Source organism: Primulina huaijiensis, chromosome 7 (genome assembly GCF_012295235.1).
Source record: "Primulina huaijiensis isolate GDHJ02 chromosome 7, ASM1229523v2, whole genome shotgun sequence".
NCBI lineage: Eukaryota > Viridiplantae > Streptophyta > Magnoliopsida > Lamiales > Gesneriaceae > Primulina > Primulina huaijiensis.
Window position 1 is genome coordinate 5005654 of NC_133312.1, and position 26613 is coordinate 5032266.

Consider the following 26613-nt stretch of genomic DNA (forward strand, 5'->3'; position numbering starts at 1 on the left):
ATTTTTCTTCTATAATGAAAATTTAAAATAAGTTATAATTTGATTTGAGTACTGGGAATTTTTTTTTATTGTTTCCAGATAGAGATGGAAATTGAGGAGATGCAAACAAATATTGCGACGGTGTGAAATTTGACTTCCTTTTATGTTCTTACTATCCAAATGTCATGTAATATTTGTATTTGTATTTCTTTTTGCTTTATCAGTATGTGAGTTTTGTATGTATACTAGTATTTAACCCGTGCGATGTACAAGATTATATTATTAAAAATTAATGAAAAATGAATAGACATTTATATTGAAAAAATAATATAATTATAAAAACTATTTTTTCGATAATTTTAAAAAACTTTCTTAAATACAATGCATGTCGATTAATTTTTTGGCTAATAATCACTATCATATATCAAAATTTTAGATTGTGTTAACATAAGACAATGATATGATGCTTATCGTGTTTAGTGTATTGATGTCGACCACCAACCTTAATACATATTTAATTCTTTAATTTTTGAGAAGCTATATATTATTATTTTTTAACATGTGATAAAAAAAATATTTTTAAATCAAATTGAATAAAATTAATGAGAAATAATTTTTTTTAAATTCAATAATTTCATCTAAATCTACATTCACAAACAATTTTGTGACATGACACGTGTTTGACACGTTTGAATGATAACAATAATTATTTTATCAATATCTTTATCCAAATGAATTATGATTTTATCTACAAAATATCTTCATAATATATACAACAGCCTATTATTCTTAAAGAAAAATGAAATATGCAATTATAAATAAATTATGTATAAACCAGAAAAGTTGTTTTATTAATATTTATTATGTGTATTCCAAAACAATGCCAATAAATTTTATAAGGTGTCTCCTAATAAGATACGTACTTTCTTTAGAATTAATTTAATCATTTCCATTACGGGACATTTTATACTATCATGTATCCGTAAACTTTGTAATATAGAAGAAAATTATCACATTAGTAAATACGTAATAATTAAAATTTTGTACAAATAAAAGAATAATATTTTTTACTTCTCGATCATGAAAGTCATATTTCAAACTTAATATCTCGTTGTTTCCATGTGTAGGTAGTTCATAACAACGAACAAATCTAAATTTAAATGAACATTACATCTTGGAAGGATTCAACTCAGTTATGGTGCTGAAAAGATGAGTCATTTCAGAATTCAATTTTGGAGTAGATAAATAGAATAAAATTGGTTTCTAATATAATATGCAATATTGCATTATTTATAATTTAAAATTCAAATAGGACATCCCAAGAGACAAAAATTATACATTGGATGCTTTTGGCATAATTATATCATACATTAACTCTTTGAAATTATGAAAATCTCGAATTGCATGAATTGGTTGTCAACATTTCTGATTGTTTAGGGTAATATACATGTTTATTGAGGGTAATTTAATGTCCATTTAAAACTCTTTTGAATATATCTCTTTTAATTTTCTTGGCTCTCTTATTTGAATTTTTAAGAAGACAATTCAAGATATACAATATACATATGGTTTTTGGAAGAAAACTACAATACATTAATTCTTTCAAATTAAGGTAATCTCGAAATAATATGCATTTGGGATCAAAAATTTATGATTATTAAATGGTAATTTAATGTCCATTGGAAAACATTGTTGTAGTGATAACTTTTAATACTCAACCAATTTTATTTTTAGAAAAATTAAATAAATTAATTAAATATTGTATTTCTTTTTTAGTAAGTAATATGGGCAGAAAATTAACTAAAATAGCAAAATGTATTTTTGAATGATTTACCTCATGAGTGATACTGAACATTGCAATAATTTGTATTTTAAATTTATTTATACAGTTTTTAATTAAATTGATTGATATAATCAATGCAAAAATTTTAATATAGTTTATGTTTTCAATAAAGTTAAGTTTCTGTTTGAATAANAATATTTCATCTATGTGACCATCACACAATGTCTCATCATCTGCAATCAAATTTGGGAAAAGGTCGGAGATTTCATCTTTCGTAGTGTCGACAATCAATATAATTTTCCTATCGCATCCTCATGAGTTTTGCTCGATGGAGTTAGATCATATGTCAATTTCATTATTTGGTTGACAAACATCATCTCAAATGTATGACCACCAGTTTGGTAAAATAGTGACGTCCATACATTTAAACACCATCAAAGCGTGCTTACACAATATCTCAATTGTTCCAAACTTATGACAACTGTATTTTATTTCACGATTCTGTTTATTGAACCCTACATGCCTAGCTTTTAATTTTCATCATGAGATTTTATTTTGATCTCAATCCAATTTCAATCATTACCAAAAAAAGATGGTGATTCAACATAACTTCAGTTCAAAGAATTAACCAATTTAATTTCAAGTATATATGAAAATCGTATAAACATCAGTAACATGAATCAACAATTGATAATTTTTTGACCTGTAAAAAAAAATGCTAATTTTTGAAAATATGTGTAGGCTTACCATGACAACAACGAGTATCCTCCGTCTTATATTTTACATGCCAATTATTTTGAATCTTTTCATAATTCACCACAAACTCATACTAAGAACTCATTTTTTATCCGTATTTTTAAAACCATATTTGTGACTTCACTCCTCGAAGTAGCCAAAAGTTCTGCACTAAACCTTCAATTAATAAAATTAATAGCCCATTTTTTCCAAAGCCTGTATATCCCATCAACCATTTATGACCATCCAATTATATACATCAATCATATATTTTCACGTGATCTCAAATTCATCTACAATTCACAATAAATGATGCATTTATAACACATTTTTTTAAAAGTTTAATTGTCATTTAAACTCCCAAAGTGTGAATGAGCATTTTGATTTATATGTCTTTGACATAAACGATGATGTGAATGTGGGAAAAATGTTTCAATGGAATTCATCATGACTTGATATTGATCCGAAAATATAGTTTGAGATTGTTTTTCATTCATATAATTAAAAAATGTTGTAAACAATTATTCAAAAGAACTTTCGGTGCATTTGAAATAAATTTCAAGCCAAACATCACATTTTGCATATGGTGATTTATACCAACAAATGAACTAATCAAATTATACTAAGTTGTTCTATATGTTGCCGCTTTCCTAATTTGGATTACTAAGTCCCAAGTTTCTATTTATAACTTTCTGAAAATAGAAACTTTATCAAAATCGTCTTCTGTTCTCTCGCCTTCTGCCGTGCATCGCGTATTCGACTACGTACAGTTTACATTCATAATATTCAGTTAAACAATCATTTAAATCATGCAGATAATTAAACATGCTTCTAGACAACTCATTTAAATAATTTCAAATAAATTTTCATGCATGCATGTGGTTAGTGTGTTCGGGTTTTCGAGCGTTACATGTAGTGTAATATTTTTTTAAAAAATTTTAATAATATAATTTTCAATTTTATGAAGTTTTGTGAATGGAACTCTAAAAATAAAATGAACGATGTTAATAATTTTGACTTTAAACTATTGTTAGCAATAAAAAAATATGTTTAAAAAGTACAAATAAAAGAAAAAATAAATAGATGAGAAAAGAATGAAAATTTTAGTGTTTGTATTGAATATGTGAGTTTGTGAGATTTCTCAAGTAAATGTACATCCAAATCTTTAGGTTGAATCAAATATTTTTTTTGACATTTTATTGTTGTACCTTAGGCTATAATTTTTGTACCTAATAGATTCCATGGAGTCATTAAAAGTTTATTGATATTTTGAATACCTATAGATTTTTGTAGAGTTTTTAAAAGTCAAGTTTGAATATCACATGATTTTTTAAAATTATACAAAATTTACATTAAATATCACTAAATTTTTATAAAATATATAAAAATTTAGTTAGAATATCTCTAAACTTTTGATACCCCTGTAAGAGCCCGGGTCATGGATGACCCGGGATATCAGATGGATTCTCAAATCAGGGTCAATCTGCAGGATGATTCTTCTGAAGCCGGGCAGGTGCAAGCCCGGGCTCTACTCCCCGGGCAACCAGACGCCCGGGTTCTTATATAAGCCCCCGGTAGGCATTTTAACCGGGCCACCTCGATATGAGCACCGCACTCGAGTACACTAGCAGAATTGGATGTGGGCGACTGTTCTATCTCTGACACTAATCCAAGTGGTTGACAAAGTCAGACAGGCGGGATGTGACTAGTGTATGATTTGACATGTCAGAATGTAGCCGCCCTACTATAATTAGTAGGTAGCACGAAGAACGAGGTCATCATTACATTCTCCTACTATAAATATCAGGTTCATTCTACATTTAAACACAAGTGCACACACATATTCATTCCAGCAACAATATTTTCTCTAAAGAGCTTCCTCTTTTACACCTGCTAACTTAAGAATCGGAGTGGCCACGCCGGACACCCCTCCGGCGCCCATTCACGAGTTCATCTCCTTGTGTGCAGGTTACAGCTGAAGCCATATTACGAAGATATATCTCACTGCTCTTATTCCCTTCATTATCTTGATAGCAGATCCGGCGGAGCATCGGACCCGGCTCATCCATTTCGCCAGGATCGCATCATTGGCGCCGTCTGTGGGAATTTGAGCTCAAGACGTAGATATGGTTTCCATTCAAAAATAAGCCCAACTCTGCTTGGCAAACATACAAGCCCGACCAGCTCGGCACTCAGATCTTATCTGTGGATTTTATATGGGCTCAAAGCTCAGCAGCTATCCCGGATTGGCATGAAGGGCATTTGCTATGCACTCAGTAGCATACAGCTATATTAGTCACCTAATTTAGCTCAACCAGAGAAGTTTCACTCTATCAGAAATGAATTCAGATTCAGTATTTCCAGGTTAGTGATTTGGTTTTTAATAAAACTAATACAGCAGGAGAAGCAAAATCTTGAAAGTCCGGGAGACACAAGGCCCCGGCATATTGTCTTAAGCCCGGGAGATATAAGGCCCCTGCACATTCTTTAAAGTCTGGGAGATATAAGGCCCCGACACATTATTTAAAGTCCGGGAGGTATCAGGCCCCGGCATATTGTCTAAAATCCAGGGCACTACACCCTGGTTCGGGGAACCACACCTCGATCAACAAAAAGCCCAGGGTTCTCAAACCTGGCTCGGGGCTCCGCACCTCGACCATTCCCAAGTCCCGGGATATGTTCCCCGCCCAAGGCTCCGCACCTTGGTTATTTATAAGCCTAGGGTTCTCAAACCTGGATCGGGGCTCCGCACCTCGACCATTCCCAAGTCCCGGGACATGTTACCCGGCCCAAGGCTCCACACCTTGGTTATTTATAAGCCCAGAGTTCTCAAACCTGGCTCGGGGCTCCGCACCTCGACCATTCCCAAGTCCCGGGACATGTTCTCCGGCCCAAGGCTCCGCACCTTGGTTATTTATAACTCCAGGGTTCTCAAACCTGGTTCGGGGCTCCGCACCTCGACCATTCCCAAGTCCCGGGATATGTTCCCCGCCCAAGGCTCCACACCTTTGTTATTTATTACCCCAGATTTCTCAAACCTGGTTCGGGGCGCCGCACCTCGACCATCCCCAAGTCCCGGGACATGTTCTCCGGCCCAAGGCTCCACCCCTTGGTTATTTATAACTCCAGGGTTCTCAAACCTGGATCGGGGCTCTGCACCTCGACCATTCCGAGGTCCCGGGACATGTTTCCCGACCCCAGGCTCCGCACCCTGGTTATTTATAAGCCTAGGCTTCTCAAACCTGGATCGGGGCTCCGCACCTCGACCATTTCGAGCCCGGGAGACACGAGGTNCGCACCTCGACCATTCCCAAGTCCCGGGACATGTTTCCCGACCCAAGGCTCCGCACCTTGGTTATTTATAAGCCAAGGGAGCCGTACCCTGGCCCGGGGACCCGTACCTCGGTCATCTGCTAAGTCTAGGGCTCCGTACCCTGGCTCGGAGCTCCGCACCTCGACCATTTCGAGCCCGGGAGACACGAGGCCCCAGCATCTTATGCAAAGTCCGGGAGACACGAGGCCCCGACATCTTATCTCAAGTCCATGAGACACGAGACTCCGGCTCCTCATCCCATCTCTGTGAGACGTGAAGCCCCCGATGCTTTTATAAAACCAGATTGATCATCTCTTTGGGAATCCAAGCATGACTAATCGGGACAGCGAGTATGACTCTAGCCCGAATATTTAAGGGATGTGTGATGATACCCCTGTAAGAGCCCTGGTCATGGATGACCCGGGATATCAGATGGATTATCAAATCAGGGTCAATCTGCAGGATGGATTCTTCTGAAGCCGGGCAGGTGCAAGCCCGGGCTCTACTCCCCGGGCAACCAGACGCCCGGGTTCTTATATAAGCCCCCGGTAGGCATTCTAACCGGGCCACCTCGATATGAGCACCACACTCAAGTACACTAGCAGAATTAGATGTGGGCGACTGTCCTATCTCTGACACTAATCCAAGTGGTTGACAAAGTCAGACAGGGTGGATGTGACTAATGTATGATTTGACATGTCAGAATGTAGCCGCCCTACTATAATTAGTAGGTAGCACGAAGAACGAGGTCATCATTACATTCTCCTACTATAAATATCATGTTCATTCTACATTTAAACACAGGTGCACACACCTATTTATTCCAGCAGCAATATTTTCTCTAAAGAGCTTCTTCTTTTACACCTGCTGACTTAAGCATCGGAGTGGCCACGCCGGACACCCCTACGGCGCCCATTCACGAGTTCATCTCCTTGTGTGCATGTTACAGCTGAAGCCATATTACGGAGATATATCTCACTGCTCTTATTCCCTTCATTATCTTGATAGCAGATCCGGCGGAGCACCGGACCCGGCTCATCCATTTCGCCAAGATCACATCAACTTTTAAACTTTATAAAAATCATTAAAAATCTAGAACTAATACTCCTAGTATCATTTTGCATTGGCGCTAAAATTAAATTTATTTACGAAATGTTCGCAGAAAGTGGGCCTCACCTCGCGTCTGTCTGTTAGGTCTCGGCTTTCAACCTTTCCACTTCCTTCGATCTTGTTTCCATTTTCTTTTTTCTCCATGCTCCCGAGAGAAAAGGTAAGATTTTTTTTCATTTTATTTCTTCCGAGCGTGTACTTTTTTTTTTAATTTGTTGTCATCATTGAGTTTTTGTTTGATCGAGTCCGATTATATGAATGAACCTCATGTTCTTGAAATTCATTGTCGTAGCATCGTCTGAAATCGCCATCAGGCAAATAGGAGAGAATGTTATTGGAAATAGCTGGTGTTTTAATGTGAAAAATGGTTATTCAGTTTAGACCGCAATGTTGTTGATGAAACCATAATTGAATTTAGAGTATTTAAAGTGCGATTTTTTTTATATATTTTATTTTATTTAGAGCTGTCCCGTAGCTACAATTTGAGTTAGCTGTGATTTCACTATTATAGGGGCAAAATGTACCACCAGATTCAATGTTTCAAAATGGGCTGCAATGTAGTTTAGAATTTTCATGTGTTCATGTATTCTTCTTTTTTTTTTTTCTAGCTTAATATCTTTAGGTTGATTAGTGATTGATGCTACACTTAACATCGATGAGGGACATGACAATCTTATTATTGGAGCTCCCACTTCTTTTACCTCTTTTAATTTTTCTCGTCGCAATGCATTTTCCTGTCGATAACATTGGCATGTCTTATCCTTTTGGTTATCAATTGGGTAACAATCTATATTAGCTTGAATCAATGACTGTGTCATCTACTCATGTCGTAATAAGGCATCCAATTAAGTGATATATGTCTTCTCTGGAGATGAGTTAGAAGGATGTCTTGTCCTTAATACATTTTAAATTTATCAAAAAAAGTTTTGTTATAAAAACTGGCATGTAAAAACTTTATTACATCTTCGTACTATATTGACATTTTATTGCGCACTTACCCAAGAAAAACCTGGGAAATATGCGTTGTTAAGTAATTCTTGATTCTTTTATTTTAGTTTATTCTATGTGCAAAGAGTTAATACTTTATATTGAAATGACTGTGTTCAGCATGTAAAAGTATTAGTTTAAGTTCAATTCAATGGTGTTTTATGCAGAGAAGGAATTTCCCCTCTGTTGATAAGGCTTTGATTACTCTTATGCTCATGTTTGCAGGTTCTGATGATCTCATGTCAATTACTTTTTATCTTCAAGAATATTCCCATCAGGAATTTAATTGGCATGGATAGAGAAACACGGTTTTGGCATCAACAGTTTTGACATTGAAATCTCACATATGTCTCATTAATAATTCCGATAGTTGTTTCCATTGGCATCAGCTACCATCCCTTGTGGAAAATCTTTCAGTCTATCTGTTTGCATTCTGAAGGAGTTATTTTCTTTATTGATGATATTGAACCTAGGAGCAAGTCTGACATGGCCACCTTTGTCAACAATAAAAATATGTCCAAAAGTATATCTATTGCATCTGACCCTAAATCTTACTCACGGAAGCCTTTGGTACCAATCGCATCACTAAATCATTGGAAAATTGGAAAAGGAGCCGGTGTTCCGATAGCATCATTTCTTATTAAAGCTATTGCATTAGAGTTGTTGCGGAGGTTCTCAAGGGCAAAGTGTCCTTTTATATGGAGTGGGCTGCAAGCATTGCAAGTACTTTGTTACCCCCCATTCAAGTGGATTCAGCGCTGGAATCCTTTCGGAATGTTGGTTAAAGGCATGCAGGTGGGTTCTGAAATGAAAGATTGTTTCTTTTAATATGGCTTATCCTGACATGCATAATCTGACACTGGTCATTTTGTGTTTGTTCCAAGCATCTGCTTTTACATTTTACATATATAGAATTGAGGCTAAAGCCGTCTTGTGAAATCGTTTATGGTTTCAAAACTATAATTCCTGATTACAAGTGACAATCATCTCATTTTGTGGTTTTCATTTCTCTTCTCTGGAAACTGGTGTACTTGTTTTGTCTTTTGTTTCTCTGCGTTCCTTATCTTAAACATTATTTCAGGCACAATTTTGGGCATGATTCTTACGTGGTATCCCCCAGCCCCCATCTTGCAAGGGATATAACACAAAATTAAGAAGTGGCTATTTATATCTATCAAAATGCAAATTTCGTTAGTTTTTTCAAAATTTGAAAAAAATCACGGGGTAATGGAGGCAATGACATAGCTTCATTGACATTCAAATAGAGTATTGTGTTTGTTGTCGTGGTTGGTAGTTTTTTATATCTACAAGTAGGATTAGGCATCATTTTGGGAGCTTTAATCCATTGGAACCATTTTCTGAAGCTAATTTGTTGAATGTAAATTGCCTTTGTTCAGATGTTATCACGCCCTTTATTGGTTCTCTCTATTGTGGATGCTTTCTCTGATCATTCAGAGAGCAGCAATCCTGCAGTGGATAATACTGAAAATAATAATATCAATGAAGATTCTCAAGCGTGTTCAGATTCTCATTCAAGATCCTCTTCCATACAGTGTGATCATGACTCGAGGTGTGAAAAGTAGTTGTTCATGTTATATACCATTGACATAAATATTTTGTTTGTGGATGATTTCTTTACGCTTGCCTACATAAAGTCACCCACATTTTCATTCTTTTGTACTCGTGGAAACTACACTCCAGTGGAGTTTGATTCTGATAAGACATTTTTCACTGGATTTTCTGTCCTTTGACTTTCTTTTCATTGTACAGAATTGGCAATGAAAAACCTCAAGGCGTGCTTTCCACAGGGTGGTTCTGTAATCTTTGTAAAGAGCTGGAAAATCAGGGAATTACTTTGCCAGAGAGGTGAGTTTGTTAGTTATGGTGTTAATACATCTGTTATTAGTGCATCATATATGATGTGTCACATGTGTTTATGCTAAGGTATCTATTTGTGGCAATATTTAGAAAATATAGTTTAATGAATAGTATTTGTAGGACCAGATCAAACAAAGTTAAAAGAAAACAGGTTAATTTTAGGTTTATTGACTGTTATCCCGATTAATTGAAACCTATTTTTTCCTTTATATTGTGGTCAATAATCTGTTAAATTTATGTATATAGTAGAATTTCTTCTCTATATTGGAGTATCACACAGTTGTCTTTCTGCAGAATGAATGAAGAGGAACTTCAGAGATTTTATGTAGCTTCAAATGGAGATTTATCAAGCTTGTTATTATCAGTTAAAAAAACAATACTCTGGAGAGAGACTTACAGACTTCTCTCTGAGGAGGAACTCGAGATGTGGTCAAATATGGTTTTCTGGCACGGTTTTGATGTGAAGCATCGACCCTGTCTTATTGTTCGTCTTGGGCTGGCATGTACCACCTTGTCGGCCACCGATAAACCTTGCTTTGTGCAGGCAGTGGGTATGCTCTACAGCCACACTTGGAAATTTTTTTAGTGTTCTCCGTATCAAAATTCGGCTCTGAATATATAATGTTATGAACTAGCTGGTTCAGGTGAAACGCCAAAGGGATCATTTCGAGTATAATGCCTTATTTCTTTCCAGTTGTTCTGTCCATCTTTTCCACTCCCTTAATGCTAAGAGAATTTTAGAGTCAGTTGCAAGTTGATGAGTCATTGTCTTTCTGGTGTCTAAGCTTTTGCATTTGTTTCTCATAATTTATGTAACACTCCTTCTGAAGTACGTTAATATTTTTGTCCTTGCAGTTTAACTATCACCATATTTGTCCCCCTGATTCTTTGATTCGCGTGTTCAATGTGCTGATAGCTGTTTGTAACTGAAGTATCTCAGGTGGAGCACGGTGTCCTCTGCTTGGTGGATGGAGAAAATCCTCAAATTACTGTTATAGTGGATTGTCATGGGTTGTCACCTCTGAAAATTCCCATGCAAATGATGAGACACTGCTGTAATATTTTGCAAGACAACTTTCCAAATGTTCTTGGTTGTTTAATCATTATACGGCTTCCTCCAATAGTTCGTGTTATGGCACAGACATTTATACAAGTAAGCTTATGACTGCTTTACGTGACAAATTGCTTGGCACGAGACAATAAAGTCAAAAAATTTCATCCGCATACCCCGTTATTTAAAATTGCGCTATATTTCTGTCCCTTCCCTCAGGTTCTCAAACCATTCACCAAGCAAAAAATGAGAATCGAAGGAGAGGCATATCAGAAAGTTCTTTCCAACTGTTTCCCAACACTTCCATCATATCTTGGTGGTCCGTGCCCTTGCGAAAGCTGTGCTAAAATGGAAAAAGGCAGCATGCCACGAAGTTTCAATAGCCATACCGGCACATCAGAGGCAGTTGCTGAGATCACAAACAGTGAGGATTTCTCATCCAACGAACCAACTTATCAGTATGATACAATCGTGGACAATAACTGCAGTCAAACATTGCGTTCTGCTGTCATAGGTATTCTCATTCTCTGGGTTTTAATCGCTTTTATTGAAGGAATAAATGACCCCTCAACTCGTCCATATTTACCCCCGTGATGTGGTAAGAGAGGAACGGCCCTCCCTATTTCTCTCCAAGTCTTGATTCTTCTTTTCCCTTTAGGTTAAAATGTCTATATATATCCAAGTAATGTAGGAACTTCCAGACTGATGTGTTGTGGTGATTTGTAAACAGTTTCTTACGGTGATAAATTTGTAAGAAATATTTGAATTCCGTGAAGTGAGGATTGATATCTTCGAAAAAATCTCCGATTTTTTGTCCACTTTAGAACCAGTTCGACGGTGTGTTACTTGGAACAAGGCTAAAAGCTTGTATGATTAAGTAGGAGGTAATGCAAAATGCAGACTGCTGTTATAAACGGTGGTGAAAGCCAAATTATGTTAGAATAATAGTATTTTGAGAGGCATTTAGTGACTTGAGATTACAAAATCTTAGTTTCAAATAGAACACACTACATAGAAGTTGTGGCGACGAGAAATGGTGTAAATTGACCAAATTTTCTAGATTATGATTGTGTATCATGATATCTTTTGTTTTGGAACTTTGATCTATCAGCAAACCATGTTTGGAGTGCAATATCTATATCAGACTCCAATGTCAATCTTGTGGTTTCAATAAATTCAAGTTGAAATTAATGCTTAGACCACATTAAGTTGTGCCTAGAATATCCAGTTGGTTCCACCTAGGACATTACATTATGGTGAGTGACTCTTCGGATTCCGAACAAATAAAGACTGTTTTACTAAAATCTTGTCGAAATATTAACTCTCTAATCTTATTCCATTCTCTGTTTGGCCCGTCCACTTCAAATGAAACGTGTTCTCAAATAACTGAAGTCATGATTGATAATTGCACCAGCAATCAATCTTACTTTCACTATTATTATTATTATACCAAATCATTGGTTTTAACCCTCTTAATCTCTAACTCTGAATATTTACATTTTAGGTTCTGAGAAAAAAAGTTAGTAGGTCCAGGGGTGGACGTGGGTCGGGTTTTCGGGTTCGGGTACCCGAAATTGTCGGGTAATAAATTTTACTACCTGACACCGACCCGATCATGTCGTCGGGTACTCGAAAAAAAACATTTTTTTAATTTTTTTTTTTGAAAAAATATATGCATTTTTCACATTTCACAAAAAGTCATGTTATTATATCATATTATGGTTAGTAAATTAAAAAAAAACATGTATTTTTCACATTTCACAAAAAATCATGTCATTTTATCATTTTATGATTAGTCATTTGTCATTATATAGGGTTATGACTAGCCACAAAAAAATACATGTATTTTTTAATTAAATAGNTGCTTTCCACAGGGTGGTTCTGTAATCTTTGTAAAGAGCTGGAAAATCAGGGAATTACTTTGCCAGAGAGGTGAGTTTGTTAGTTATGGTGTTAATACATCTGTTATTAGTGCATCATATATGATGTGTCACATGTGTTTATGCTAAGGTATCTATTTGTGGCAATATTTAGAAAATATAGTTTAATGAATAGTATTTGTAGGACCAGATCAAACAAAGTTAAAAGAAAACAGGTTAATTTTAGGTTTATTGACTGTTATCCCGATTAATTGAAACCTATTTTTTCCTTTATATTGTGGTCAATAATCTGTTAAATTTATGTATATAGTAGAATTTCTTCTCTATATTGGAGTATCACACAGTTGTCTTTCTGCAGAATGAATGAAGAGGAACTTCAGAGATTTTATGTAGCTTCAAATGGAGATTTATCAAGCTTGTTATTATCAGTTAAAAAAACAATACTCTGGAGAGAGACTTACAGACTTCTCTCTGAGGAGGAACTCGAGATGTGGTCAAATATGGTTTTCTGGCACGGTTTTGATGTGAAGCATCGACCCTGTCTTATTGTTCGTCTTGGGCTGGCATGTACCACCTTGTCGGCCACCGATAAACCTTGCTTTGTGCAGGCAGTGGGTATGCTCTACAGCCACACTTGGAAATTTTTTTAGTGTTCTCCGTATCAAAATTCGGCTCTGAATATATAATGTTATGAACTAGCTGGTTCAGGTGAAACGCCAAAGGGATCATTTCGAGTATAATGCCTTATTTCTTTCCAGTTGTTCTGTCCATCTTTTCCACTCCCTTAATGCTAAGAGAATTTTAGAGTCAGTTGCAAGTTGATGAGTCATTGTCTTTCTGGTGTCTAAGCTTTTGCATTTGTTTCTCATAATTTATGTAACACTCCTTCTGAAGTACGTTAATATTTTTGTCCTTGCAGTTTAACTATCACCATATTTGTCCCCCTGATTCTTTGATTCGCGTGTTCAATGTGCTGATAGCTGTTTGTAACTGAAGTATCTCAGGTGGAGCACGGTGTCCTCTGCTTGGTGGATGGAGAAAATCCTCAAATTACTGTTATAGTGGATTGTCATGGGTTGTCACCTCTGAAAATTCCCATGCAAATGATGAGACACTGCTGTAATATTTTGCAAGACAACTTTCCAAATGTTCTTGGTTGTTTAATCATTATACGGCTTCCTCCAATAGTTCGTGTTATGGCACAGACATTTATACAAGTAAGCTTATGACTGCTTTACGTGACAAATTGCTTGGCACGAGACAATAAAGTCAAAAAATTTCATCCGCATACCCCGTTATTTAAAATTGCGCTATATTTCTGTCCCTTCCCTCAGGTTCTCAAACCATTCACCAAGCAAAAAATGAGAATCGAAGGAGAGGCATATCAGAAAGTTCTTTCCAACTGTTTCCCAACACTTCCATCATATCTTGGTGGTCCGTGCCCTTGCGAAAGCTGTGCTAAAATGGAAAAAGGCAGCATGCCACGAAGTTTCAATAGCCATACCGGCACATCAGAGGCAGTTGCTGAGATCACAAACAGTGAGGATTTCTCATCCAACGAACCAACTTATCAGTATGATACAATCGTGGACAATAACTGCAGTCAAACATTGCGTTCTGCTGTCATAGGTATTCTCATTCTCTGGGTTTTAATCGCTTTTATTGAAGGAATAAATGACCCCTCAACTCGTCCATATTTACCCCCGTGATGTGGTAAGAGAGGAACGGCCCTCCCTATTTCTCTCCAAGTCTTGATTCTTCTTTTCCCTTTAGGTTAAAATGTCTATATATATCCAAGTAATGTAGGAACTTCCAGACTGATGTGTTGTGGTGATTTGTAAACAGTTTCTTACGGTGATAAATTTGTAAGAAATATTTGAATTCCGTGAAGTGAGGATTGATATCTTCGAAAAAATCTCCGATTTTTTGTCCACTTTAGAACCAGTTCGACGGTGTGTTACTTGGAACAAGGCTAAAAGCTTGTATGATTAAGTAGGAGGTAATGCAAAATGCAGACTGCTGTTATAAACGGTGGTGAAAGCCAAATTATGTTAGAATAATAGTATTTTGAGAGGCATTTAGTGACTTGAGATTACAAAATCTTAGTTTCAAATAGAACACACTACATAGAAGTTGTGGCGACGAGAAATGGTGTAAATTGACCAAATTTTCTAGATTATGATTGTGTATCATGATATCTTTTGTTTTGGAACTTTGATCTATCAGCAAACCATGTTTGGAGTGCAATATCTATATCAGACTCCAATGTCAATCTTGTGGTTTCAATAAATTCAAGTTGAAATTAATGCTTAGACCACATTAAGTTGTGCCTAGAATATCCAGTTGGTTCCACCTAGGACATTACATTATGGTGAGTGACTCTTCGGATTCCGAACAAATAAAGACTGTTTTACTAAAATCTTGTCGAAATATTAACTCTCTAATCTTATTCCATTCTCTGTTTGGCCCGTCCACTTCAAATGAAACGTGTTCTCAAATAACTGAAGTCATGATTGATAATTGCACCAGCAATCAATCTTACTTTCACTATTATTATTATTATACCAAATCATTGGTTTTAACCCTCTTAATCTCTAACTCTGAATATTTACATTTTAGGTTCTGAGAAAAAAAGTTAGTAGGTCCAGGGGTGGACGTGGGTCGGGTTTTCGGGTTCGGGTACCCGAAATTGTCGGGTAATAAATTTTACTACCTGACACCGACCCGATCATGTCGTCGGGTACTCGAAAAAAAACATTTTTTTAATTTTTTTTTTTGAAAAAATATATGCATTTTTCACATTTCACAAAAAGTCATGTTATTATATCATATTATGGTTAGTAAATTAAAAAAAAACATGTATTTTTCACATTTCACAAAAAATCATGTCATTTTATCATTTTATGATTAGTCATTTGTCATTATATAGGGTTATGACTAGCCACAAAAAAATACATGTATTTTTTAATTAAATAGACGGATAGACCCATTAAAAAAATCGGGAACCCGATATCTGATCGGATATCGGTAAAATTACCTGAACCCGAATCCTATAATGTCGGTTACNAATGGCCTGTTCTCCTCGGTCGGAATAGGTGGATTAATTCCTTCCCTCTCAGGGTCAGGCGCCGATGAGCACATTGAACTATCCATGTGGCTGAGAGCCCTCACAGCCCAGGCCAGGGAAAAGAATAAGAATAGAAGAAGAATCTAAACAAAAAAGCTGACATAGGTGTTATGGGTAGAAGACTTCCATCTCCAAGTTTACCTCAGACATAGCTCCCTTCTTTTTGTTTTGGGTGTGAAGCAGTCATGGCTCGATAGATAATTTGATAAGCCAATGATTTTTTTCCTGGGAGTATGGCGTGGGTTACTTCAGCGCCGTAGCGCCTGGTGCTCGAACATTGGCTCCCTTCCACTCGGCACCGTCGGATCACTAAGGTCGACTTTCAACAAAGAAAAATGAAAATTATTAAAAGATGAGATCAATTCAGAAGCACTTTATTTATTCGAAATCTAGCGGACAGAATTTCCAAGATTCGATTTCATATTCGAATAAACCTTAATCGGTAAAATTACCTGAACCCGAATCCTATAATGTCGGTTAANTGCACAATGAGTCCCTATAGCAACTACTTCGTATTCGTCCTCGTTTTACGAAAATGATTAACGCAAGTTGCTATAAAAGTCCATTGTAAGTTATTATAAACTCATTTTAAATCTTTGATTTTTAAGATGTAGGACAAGGGCATCACATTTTTTATCACTACTAAGTTTTGTTAAAACAGATTTACCATTTCTTGGTCCTTTTGGCGAGCTCAAATGTTACTTAAACTAACTTGATATGTATATAAAAAATTAGCTTGACATTCAAACTTAGAAGATTTTCGTTGTTCATATTAGACTTGTAATTAATCTAGTTCGACTTGAAACTAAATAATCGATAATCAAACACGATGAAGTAAATGTTTGAATTAGAGTTTGAATTCGTGATCAGCTAGTTAGTTTGTTAGTCTTATCGAAAATCGTTCATAGCCAAGTGGAGCAAAAAATAAATACATTTTGTGTTATATTTTGGAAATGTTTAGCCTAGGTCAAAACTTGAATTTTTACATAATAATTTAAACTAGTTTTTAATCAAAATTGTAGGTATACTAGCGACTGTATATATACAGTGATACAATTGAGATGTGTAGCACAAGAACTCCTTTCCATTTTCCATTAATTCTATCGGATCGGTTTGCTAGAATATCGGTGGGAAATTAATTAATTATTTAATTGAAATAAGTAAAGATGAATTGTTTTATTAGGGCTAGTTTCCTTCTACACTTGACTTCGTCAAATGAGACAACTATTCTATGTTCAAGCATTTAATAAGGGATATTATCTCTGATCACCCAATCTTATAAATATTATCTGGAGGCCAAACCCATTGAATAATTAATACAGATGGAATGAGGCAGGCATTTTTAAAAAACAATTCCCAAGGACAGGCCCGGCCCGACCCGACCCGACCCGACCCGACACTAATGTTTTTCACCTTTATTGAGTGCGATCCCCCCACACAAGGTCGTAGAACGACAGCTACCACTTTCCTATGGACAAATTGGAAAAATCTTATTTCTTTAAGTTTCTTTAATGTCAGCTGAGACAAATTACAAGCTACGCGGGTTGGTGATTTGGTGTACGTACAACAGATGCATATATATATATATATATTATAATTGATTACTATTATTATATGGTTTCCACTCACCTTGATGACATCCACCTCGAGCTATATAATTATAATAATTCAAAATTCGAGGATGTTTACATAATTAAAACAAAGCAAGTGTATTATACAAACAAACAAACAAATGCATGTTCCACCTATAAGCTTTATCATATGCTTACATAAGCTATAATCGCACTTCGGCAATAGATTTGCAACCAAAAAGATAGTGTGGTCACACACACACACAGACATACAATATATATTGATACCCCATGGATGAGCCCATCGAGATCCGGCCCAAACTCCCGGCCCATATTTNCTTTTTCCTCATTGATATTCATCACATATATATTATATCAAAATAGTAGCAAAACATAACTTTTACTTTAACGATTGACCCTTTGCTCTCTTCAAAGGATCAGAAACTCACTTACTAACACAATCTTTTCCCATTACAAAATCCCCCGTTTCACCTCCAAGAAAACGCACCATCTTTTCTTGATTAACCTTTAAGCCTTACAAGAAAACACCAGAGTTGGCGATGTCCCAAATCGAATCAAATCGTGTTAAGGCAATGTGGCGGCGCTGGCTGTCATCAGCCTTCCGCACGGCCATTGCATGCTCCATTGTGGGAGGCGCCACCCTTTACGGCCCAAAAGTTTTCACCAGTCAAGTAACATTCCCTGCATTTTCATACGTGACAGTGATTCTTATCATCAACGATGCCACCTTAGGTGATGCTTTCCGTAGCTGTTGGCTGGCCCTTTATGCCACCGTGCAAGGTGTTTTACCTGCCATTTTCAGCTTGTGGTTGATCGGGCCCTCCAGGCTAAACGTTGGCACCACCTCAGTGGTGGCAGGCCTTAGTGGATTCATAATAGCTCTGCCAGAAAACACTCACTTGATATCGAAGCGTATAGCGCTTGGACAGATTGTTCTTGTGTACGTTATAGGTTTTGCCAATGGTGAGAAAACTGATCCCATTATGCATCCAGTCCATGTGGCGGCGAGCACCGCCTTGGGGGTGGCGGCTTGCGTTTTGGCAATGTTGTTTCCGTACCCAAGTTTGGTTTTTTGTGAGGTAAGCAAATGTATGTCGTGGAGAGACCCTAGTGCGTGACATGCATGAAAAGCATATAAACCCTGATAAAGTAATACATACACGTACACACACAATATATATATATATAATTTGAAAATTATGAATAAATAACTCAAAACATTTGTTGATAATAATAACTGGTAGAGTTATTTGTTCAGAAACCAACAGCAGATTATAAACTTAAGCACAAAATTACTTCAAGTTCAAGAAATTAGTCAAGTTAATGATTACTAGTCTTATTGGAATAATTTCCGTGCCATTTTCTACATTTCAGGTGAAAGAGAACTGCAAACTCTATATACAAAATGCTTCCCAAAGGCTTAAATTATATATGAAGGCTTTCTCCGCAGAAGATAGTAAAGTGCCCAAGGGATTGATTTCACAGGCCAAGTTTCTTAATGCCACAGCAACCAAACTTCTCAAAAACATTGAATCAAAGCAAGTAAGATCATGAATTCCCATAAGTTAATGAATGTATTGATTAAGAAGTAAATATCTTAAAACATATATTTACATGTCACGTTGAAATATTTTGAGCAGGAGAGCATGAAATGGGAGATAATTCCGGCCATGTTCTTTAAATCCTACAACAAAAATCCGGCAGAGAAGTTGACAAATGTTGAATCCATATTAAAGGGAATGGAGATTTCCTTGACAAACTATTCTGAATTCCCAGTCAAGATATTGGATTCCGAGCTCAAGAATGGCCTTCTTGTTTTGGAGGAGCAATTTTTGAATCAAGTTAACAACATGGCTGTCGAAAAGACGATTTTACCCCAGTCTGATACAGAAATGGATTTAGTATTTTCTCAAACCATGCAAACCAGTACTGTCCCATTAACGAGCAAAGACTTTCCCTCTTTGTTCTTTATATTCTGTTTAAAACTCATGCAAGGTATATCAACACGATCTGTTTTACCACAAGTTTCATCCAAACCAGGATCAGAATTATCAAATGAGCACTCACAGAAAGTGAAAAATTGGTCCTTGATCACAAAATTATGGAGTTTTAGTCCTATTACAGTTAACAGAAGGAGATTAATGCCTGCCCTAAGATGCTCACTTTCTTTAGGATTCGCGGTTCTGTTTGGATTGATATATAGCAAGGAAAATGGGTTCTGGTCGGGTCTTCCTGTGGCGATAAGCCATGCTGCAGCACGAGAAGCGACATTGAAAGTTGCGAACATTAAAGCACAAGGGACGGTTTTGGGGACGGTATATGGAGTAATGGGGTGCTTTCTTTTCGAAAAATACGTGCAAATAAGGTTTATTTCACTACTTCCGTGGTTCATTTTCTGCAGTTTTTTGCGCACCAGTAAAATGTATGGCCAAGCAGGTGGGATTTCTGCAGTTATAGGGGCTGTCTTAATCTTGGGAAGAGATAATTTTGGTCTCCCTAGTGAATTTGCAATAGCCCGAATTGTTGAAACTTTCATCGGTTTATCTTGTTCTATAATGGTGGATATGCTCTTGCAGCCTACAAGAGCTGCTGTTTTGGCCAAGATTCAACTTTCGAAGAGTCTCGAATTGTTGCATGAATCGGTGGGATCGGTAAGTATTGGATCGTGGGGCGAGTTTTTCTCTGGAGAGAGGCAAAAGAAGCTGAAAATCCACGTAAACGACCTCGGAAAATTCATGGAGGAAGCTGAGATGGAACCCAACTTTTGGTTCTTGCCTTTTCATAGTGCTTGTTATAGTAAGCTCAAAGGGTCTTTGTCAAGAATGGTGGATTTCTTACTTTTTGGGAGCCATGCACTTATGTTCGTAAAACAAGAATTATCAAGAAACGGAGACTGCAAGGTTTTAAAACATGATCCAATCTTCAAATTAGAAGCTGATCTAAACCTTTTAAAAGATCAGATTTCGTCTGCCATAGAACTTTTCAAGGAAGTTAGTTTGGTAAAATCACTCGAGAAAATGGAACGTGAGTTCGAGAAGAGGAGAGATTCCCTCGATCTTGAGTTGGGAAAATCTTCGGTCGCATGTGCGATCCAATGGTCAAGATTTGATGATGATGAACTGGAGAAGAACACAAATTCTTTTCTCCAACATTTAGATGAACTAGTTGATCTGATGGAGGTGGAAAAGGATGGGGAGGAGCTCAAGAACCAAGTGATTTTAAGTTTGTGTTCTTTGATGTTTTGCATGAGAGGTTTGCTGAGAGAAACCAAGGAGATTGACAAGGCAATGAAAGAACTTGTGCAATGGGAGAATCCCTCTAGCCAAGTAGATATGTGTGACATTCTATGTAAGATTTGCGCATTGGGAAAAAGTGTAAAATGTTAATGGAATTAAAGGATATATATATAATGGAGATTTCATTCATATACAACGATTATTGGTCTAATTCTTACACACTTTTTCAAGCCTCTACGAGTGGGGTTATTGATTAATTATGTGTTTTATTTTTAATTAACAGATTCGATAATAAATGACATATGATTAGTGCATTGATTAAATTAGTCAAATTAATCTCTATTTTTTTAATTAATTGCACTCTATGTAGTACAAATTGATAATTAAAAAAAAAATATCTTTAATCGAGAAAACAACAGTATTGAATTTTATAGTATTTAAAAAAAAAGAGATTACGAGATTTTATCACAACCTTTTAAATGGTTTTAAAATTTTAAATTGATTTATTATATTGCATATATATATATATATATATAATATAAATATTCAATAACATAATTTCTTCTTTTATATTATTTTGGTCGTAATTAAGTTTTAAAATTTGGTACATTTTTAAGTGTATTAGTGTTTATATTGACTTAAGATGCATATAGTGTTAAGATAAAAACTTGTGTGAGACCGTCTCACCCGTCGTATTTTGTGAGACATATATTTTATTTGGATCATTCATGAAAAAGTATTACTTTTTATGTTAATAGTATTACTTTTTATTGTTAATATCGGTAGGGTTGATCCGTCTCACATATAAAGATTCGTGAGATCGTCTTACAAAATACTTACTCAAGCTTTAATTGATTAAATATACATAATTTATTGAAGTTTTACCAATTTTTTTAAATATTTTAAGTTTTACCAACTTCATACAAAACATATCCAAGTTTGAATTTGTGTTTACCACCATTGATTTGATAGCAGCTCATTCAGTTGCCCTAATTTAACAGAAATGGCAGCCCTGATTTACCAAATCTTTTCCTCCTCCGCGCTGCTTTCGCTAGGGCTTTACCACCTCATCTCCGCCACCAAGTGCCACCTCAAATCGCCGCGCGACTACGCCGCCAAGCTCTACCATCCCTTCCCCAACTCCAACCAGCAGCATCGCTTTCTCAGGTATTTGCAGCTTCACCTAGTTATCTTCTTCCTATTCATCGTCCTAATCCACCAGCTCCTTGTGTCTTCCGATGCCGATCCCCTTCTCAAAGGCCGGACGCCGGTCCACCGCCTCATTTCCCTGCAGTCCGCCGCCGTGATATTCTGCTTCATCCTCCTCTCCGCCGCGGTCCTCGTCTCCGAAGCCACATCTCTTCTCCCTCTCCCCACCGATCTCTTCTTCGCGATCGCCGCTGCACTCTTCTTCCTCCAGTATTCCCTCTCCGCATCCGACGCCGCCGTCCAGATTTCAGATCTCCAGGCCAAGTGCGATTCCGTCGCGGCACATGTTTCCGCGTTCTCATCTGCCCTCTGCCTTGTTCTCTGCTGTCAGCCAAGACTGTACGCGGCGGATGCTGCTCTCGGAGCCTCGTTCTGCCTGCAAGGGCTGTGGGCTCTGCAAACAGGGTTATCACTCTACGTGGATGCCTTCATCCCGGAAGGCTGCCACAAGCTGCTTGATGTCGTCAGCGGGGTTGAGGGATCAACCAAGTGCGAATTGGATGACTCAAAGCTAAGGGCAGTGGCAGTCTTGGATCTGATGTTTGTGCTTCATGTCCTTTTCGTGCTTTTCATTTTTATCGTGACTTATGCTGCTATTGCCAAGACTTTGGGTATCCGCAGCAGATTTGGATCGTATGAAGCCTTACCCACCGGGGCTGCCGCAGATTCGAACCATATTCAGTTAAAGACTATGGCTGGAACTCAAGCCTGATTCGCGAGGTATTTCTGTTCTTTAATCCTATGTTAAAAGCGTTGTAATTCATACCAATTTCAATTGAATTTTTGTCGATGAAAGCGAGCTTGTACGATGTTACCGAATTGAACTGATTCTTATAAGAAAACGCGTGGATACTCAATGGCCAATAGGAAATCTTTACCTCACGTACTTTGTTGTACTTGTACACTTTGCCTTCACTTGTTTACTCGATTCCAATATACTTGGAGGCCAAACCAGAAATTTGATGTTACGCCATGAGGTAAATCAAAGAATTCCTTACAATATCCAAATGAATATAAAAAATAATGTGCAAAACCAGCATTGTAGATCAAAAGAAGACTTCTTTTTCTTTTCTGGCTTTTAACAGCTTGCCAATCACTAGAAACTGAAGAAAGTTGGGAAATGTACTGGTTTGAGTTTGGAGGGATTGTGATAAAATAGGATTGACATTGAGTAAATTATGAAACTTATTTTGCTGTCGAAGTATATAGTATAAAGAATATTTTTTCCTTAAAATCGACGTGGTCCTGCAAGCATCTAAGGCAATGTCAGGAGCAGACTAGCGGGCCAAGGTAAGCAGAAAAATGATTTGTACTATTTGTTAAAAAAATCTAGTTTCGTCCTTGAAATTTCATCAAGCCACTTAGCATTCTCCGACATTCATGGATAACATTCACGTTCTAGGAATACTTCCAGCAATAAATGAGACCAAAGTCGCCCTGCTATATTGATATTACCATTTTCCTACATGTTTTTGATATATCATTTTTAGAAAAGTCAATTAATTGTACATAATTGTGAATCCTTGCCAACTTTTCACCGTAGAGTCCTTGTATAAAAAATATTAACCAAATTCGATTAGTACTGCTGCGTTTGAGTGGGCATAACACAGAACATTGGTTATGCAGAAATTTTGTCTCACATTTATATTTGATTCAACTACTGTATTTGTATTTTGTGATATAATTTATTTTGCATAAAACGTAAAGGATACGACACTTTGTTACTGTTTACTAAAAATTGACAGGAAATTTTGTGCAGTACGGTACATCGTTCCACATTTTGCAGTATATATATACGCATAAAACAGTATACATATATTATATCAAAATTAAAAATAAATTATTTTTACCCCATCACGACAATTTTAGTGAATTACGCTCATAATTTTTCTTCCAAAGTTTTTGCGAGACAAACCTTTCCCAAAAAACTAGGCCACATTAAGTAATTGATGAAGCACACAAATTTCCGATAACTCTCGGTTGAATGAAATCATTCATGAAAGTAAAATATCGTCGAAAAGCATGGTGCTGCATCGAACATATCAAGTCAGAAATATGTTGCTTATTGTCCAAAGAAAAATTTTAAAAATACATGCATGATATTGTAACATACAAGGCAGCCCGTGAAAATTCTGATTTGAGATCTTTTAGTGAAATAAATAGTAACATTTACCTCTAAAGGTAATCTGCAGAAATGACAAGGATAAGCCAAGAAAGTTATGCGGCAACAAGATCTGGTGTTTCCGCCTCCACAGATAACAAAGCAGTGTGTACTTTATCCACCCAGTTGTCGAGCCTATTGTGCAAGGACTTGATCTGAGGAATTCCAAGAACTCTAGGTTGCACCCACGATACATAAACAGTTCCCTCAACTTGATCAATTATCCCCTCTATTAGATGCACCTGCAGCAACAATTAGGCAGCAATCACCTTCTAACAAGGCCAAATACATAATTTGAAGTTTAAAATGTCTCTGGATTCTGGAACAGCTAATGCTATTTTTCAGTTAAACCAAGTATGACATGTTTAGCATGCTGTCATAAACCCAGAAATTTGTAATACCCAATTCAAAATCTCACTTGAGTAAAAGATGGATGAAGAAGATATCAAATTTCCGTGTACTTACTGAGAGGCTCTTCATGAGAAGATACTCCACATCTTCTACAGACAGCTTGGTCCGGTCAGCAATGACACTTAATGGAATAGTTCTATCATCTGATGAACGGCTTCAGGTAACAAATAATTCATGAGTTCAACAAAAAATAGAATAACACAGTAACTCATTAACATCAGTCATTATTCATTTCTCCTAATTCACCTGAAAATAATCTCCATCAAACAGAGAATGTTAATTTTTTCCAGAAGCTTTTTCTCATTCTGGACCAAGGCAGGTTGGGTACGCAGAGCAGCTCCATGAACATTACATAGTTCTTGATAATGAATTAAATCACCAGAGTTGAATGCTTCAATTATATAGTATAGCCACTCAACTTTAGTCCCCAAAAGACTTTTTATCTGCATAAATGCCAACTAATTGTCCAACGAACATTTAAAAGATAGCACGAGAATAAGCAAATTTTTAGAGCTATGCAACCCCGTCCATTGATTTGAACCACAATGTTTGTTTTCGGTATGCGTCAGTGTTACACTGACAACAGTAAGACGTAGACCATAAAGGTATGGTGTGGGGCATGGGTAGGGTATGTGATCGGCGAGAAACCACTAGATGAGCTTCCCTTGAATATCATTTTCGAAAGATGGAGCTTTTACATAAAATACTTACAATTGGATGCGCAAGAAGTTCACCGAAATTGTAGATGTTTTCCCCCAACAATGCCGACAGAGACAAATCAAATGCCAAATCCTTGGAAACAACCAACGGGGTACAGTTAGTTAGCTAAAAAGACAGCATTAGTAAATTTCCTACACCTAGAAATCATACTACAAAAGGACAAAGGAAAATGATTATGGAATGAAGCAATTTTATTCAATTGTAGCTTCATCAATTCACGCATGAAACAATGAAAAAGAACCACGCATTGCATCCTGCATCACCAGTCAGAAAACAAGAGGACATATTAAACTTGAAAGTAAACATAAATGACTGTATCCATAAGCATACCAGCAAGCATAGACTTCACCAGACGACAAAGGTAAACAAAACTTCTTCATGGTTTGGTTGTTGCATGTGGCACACGCTTTCCCGTACTAAGTATCAAATTTTTAATCAGTAAATTTCATAATATTATTTTGTAGCTCAGTCATTACAACAGGCGAAGCTTCGTCAAGTGGTTTATGTAATAGATCAAATTAAGATTGATCAAACGAATTACCACAAAATATAATCACAAGACAAAAAAAAGGGAAAAAGGTGATTACGGACTGTGGAATTATTTTAATATTGTTGATTCTGTTGCCAAATACTTTGAAATAAACTAGATACATTTTTCTCTTTAAAAACGTTTCAACTTTTTTTACATAATTTCATTGAAATATCATAGCTTCCAGTTATTAGTTGAATTCCATGACAGCCATGAATAACCTTTGTATCGCCAAAGCTGCTTCTTATATTATAAAAACAAAACAGTACAAACAGCCTACCAGCTTGAATGATTCTGATAGGGAATCCAAGGCAGTGTAGGCTAGAAAAAGGAGAGCACTTTTATAAAATTCTGCAAATTCTTGACGAGATTTATGGTATTGTGATGAAACCCAATAGAAGCTGGCATACACAGATGGATCAATGTCAGTCATGCTGTCGAGTGTGCATTTCCCCTCATCTAAAAGTTTCTTGCATTCTTTTTGATCTCCCTGCTCAAGCTTCAATGTACCCATTTGAATTTTGATGTAAAGTATTGGTTCCTCTATGCGCACTTCTTTCGTATCACGTAGCTTTGCAATCACTCCTTCAAGATAATCTATAGCGGCCTCTTTCTCCAAGTATTGTCGAGAAATTATAACAGCAAAATGAGCAAGCTTGAGAAGATTGATCTTTGTCTCAAAATCAGTTATGAAATTGTGGTAAAGCTGTATTAGAGCATCCCCAGCCTAAATATAGAGATGAAAGAAACTTAATGTTAATTTATAACACAAGCTAAAGAAGCACAACAATGCAAAGAGATAGATCATTGATATGGGAAGATAAGACTGCTCATAAGATATTGTATAAAATAGGGAGGATAATCAATACTGTGTCTGGCAAAGGATCAAACTAATGTCATGTGTTCATCAAA

The 26613-nt window shown here is 36.5% G+C and overlaps 5 protein-coding genes across 5 annotated transcripts in view; 4 read left to right on the forward strand and 1 right to left on the reverse strand.

The window, feature by feature from the left end:
* The first annotated feature begins 6938 nt into the window (after positions 1–6938).
* LOC140981399 (uncharacterized) lies at positions 6939–11605 on the forward strand. The gene is made up of 7 exons (XM_073447788.1): positions 6939–7080; positions 8133–8702; positions 9305–9477; positions 9678–9773; positions 10080–10336; positions 10718–10938; positions 11056–11605. The coding sequence occupies exons 2-7, from the start codon at positions 8394–8396 to the stop codon at positions 11428–11430; spliced, it is 1431 nt and encodes a 476-aa protein (XP_073303889.1). The 5' UTR covers positions 6939–7080; positions 8133–8393; the 3' UTR covers positions 11431–11605.
* A 1099-nt stretch (positions 11606–12704) lies between these two features.
* Positions 12705–14600, forward strand: LOC140980356 (uncharacterized). Its single transcript, XM_073446134.1, has 4 exons — positions 12705–12768; positions 13075–13331; positions 13713–13933; positions 14051–14600. The coding sequence occupies exons 2-4, from the start codon at positions 13076–13078 to the stop codon at positions 14423–14425; spliced, it is 852 nt and encodes a 283-aa protein (XP_073302235.1). The 5' UTR covers positions 12705–12768; position 13075; the 3' UTR covers positions 14426–14600.
* Positions 14601–17830: 3230 nt separating this feature from the next.
* Positions 17831–20826, forward strand: LOC140981346 (uncharacterized). The gene is made up of 3 exons (XM_073447719.1): positions 17831–18514; positions 18810–18977; positions 19076–20826. The coding sequence occupies exons 1-3, from the start codon at positions 17975–17977 to the stop codon at positions 20819–20821; spliced, it is 2454 nt and encodes an 817-aa protein (XP_073303820.1). The 5' UTR covers positions 17831–17974; the 3' UTR covers positions 20822–20826.
* An 848-nt stretch (positions 20827–21674) lies between these two features.
* Positions 21675–22592, forward strand: LOC140980830 (uncharacterized). Its single transcript, XM_073446889.1, has one exon. It carries the CDS (start codon positions 21675–21677, stop codon positions 22590–22592), a length of 918 nt encoding a protein of 305 aa, XP_073302990.1.
* Positions 22593–23909: 1317 nt separating this feature from the next.
* LOC140980728 (26S proteasome non-ATPase regulatory subunit 13 homolog B-like) overlaps positions 23910–26613 on the reverse strand; it is an 8360-nt gene continuing 5656 nt past the window's right edge. Inside the window, exons 2-6 of the mRNA XM_073446759.1 lie at positions 25982–26428; positions 25164–25244; positions 24699–24895; positions 24507–24606; positions 23910–24283 (exon numbers count right to left, since the gene is read on the reverse strand). Coding sequence (XP_073302860.1) covers positions 24098–24283; positions 24507–24606; positions 24699–24895; positions 25164–25244; positions 25982–26428 — 1011 coding nt within the window. The 3' untranslated portion in view covers positions 23910–24097. The remainder of the gene's footprint in view (positions 24284–24506; positions 24607–24698; positions 24896–25163; positions 25245–25981; positions 26429–26613) is intronic.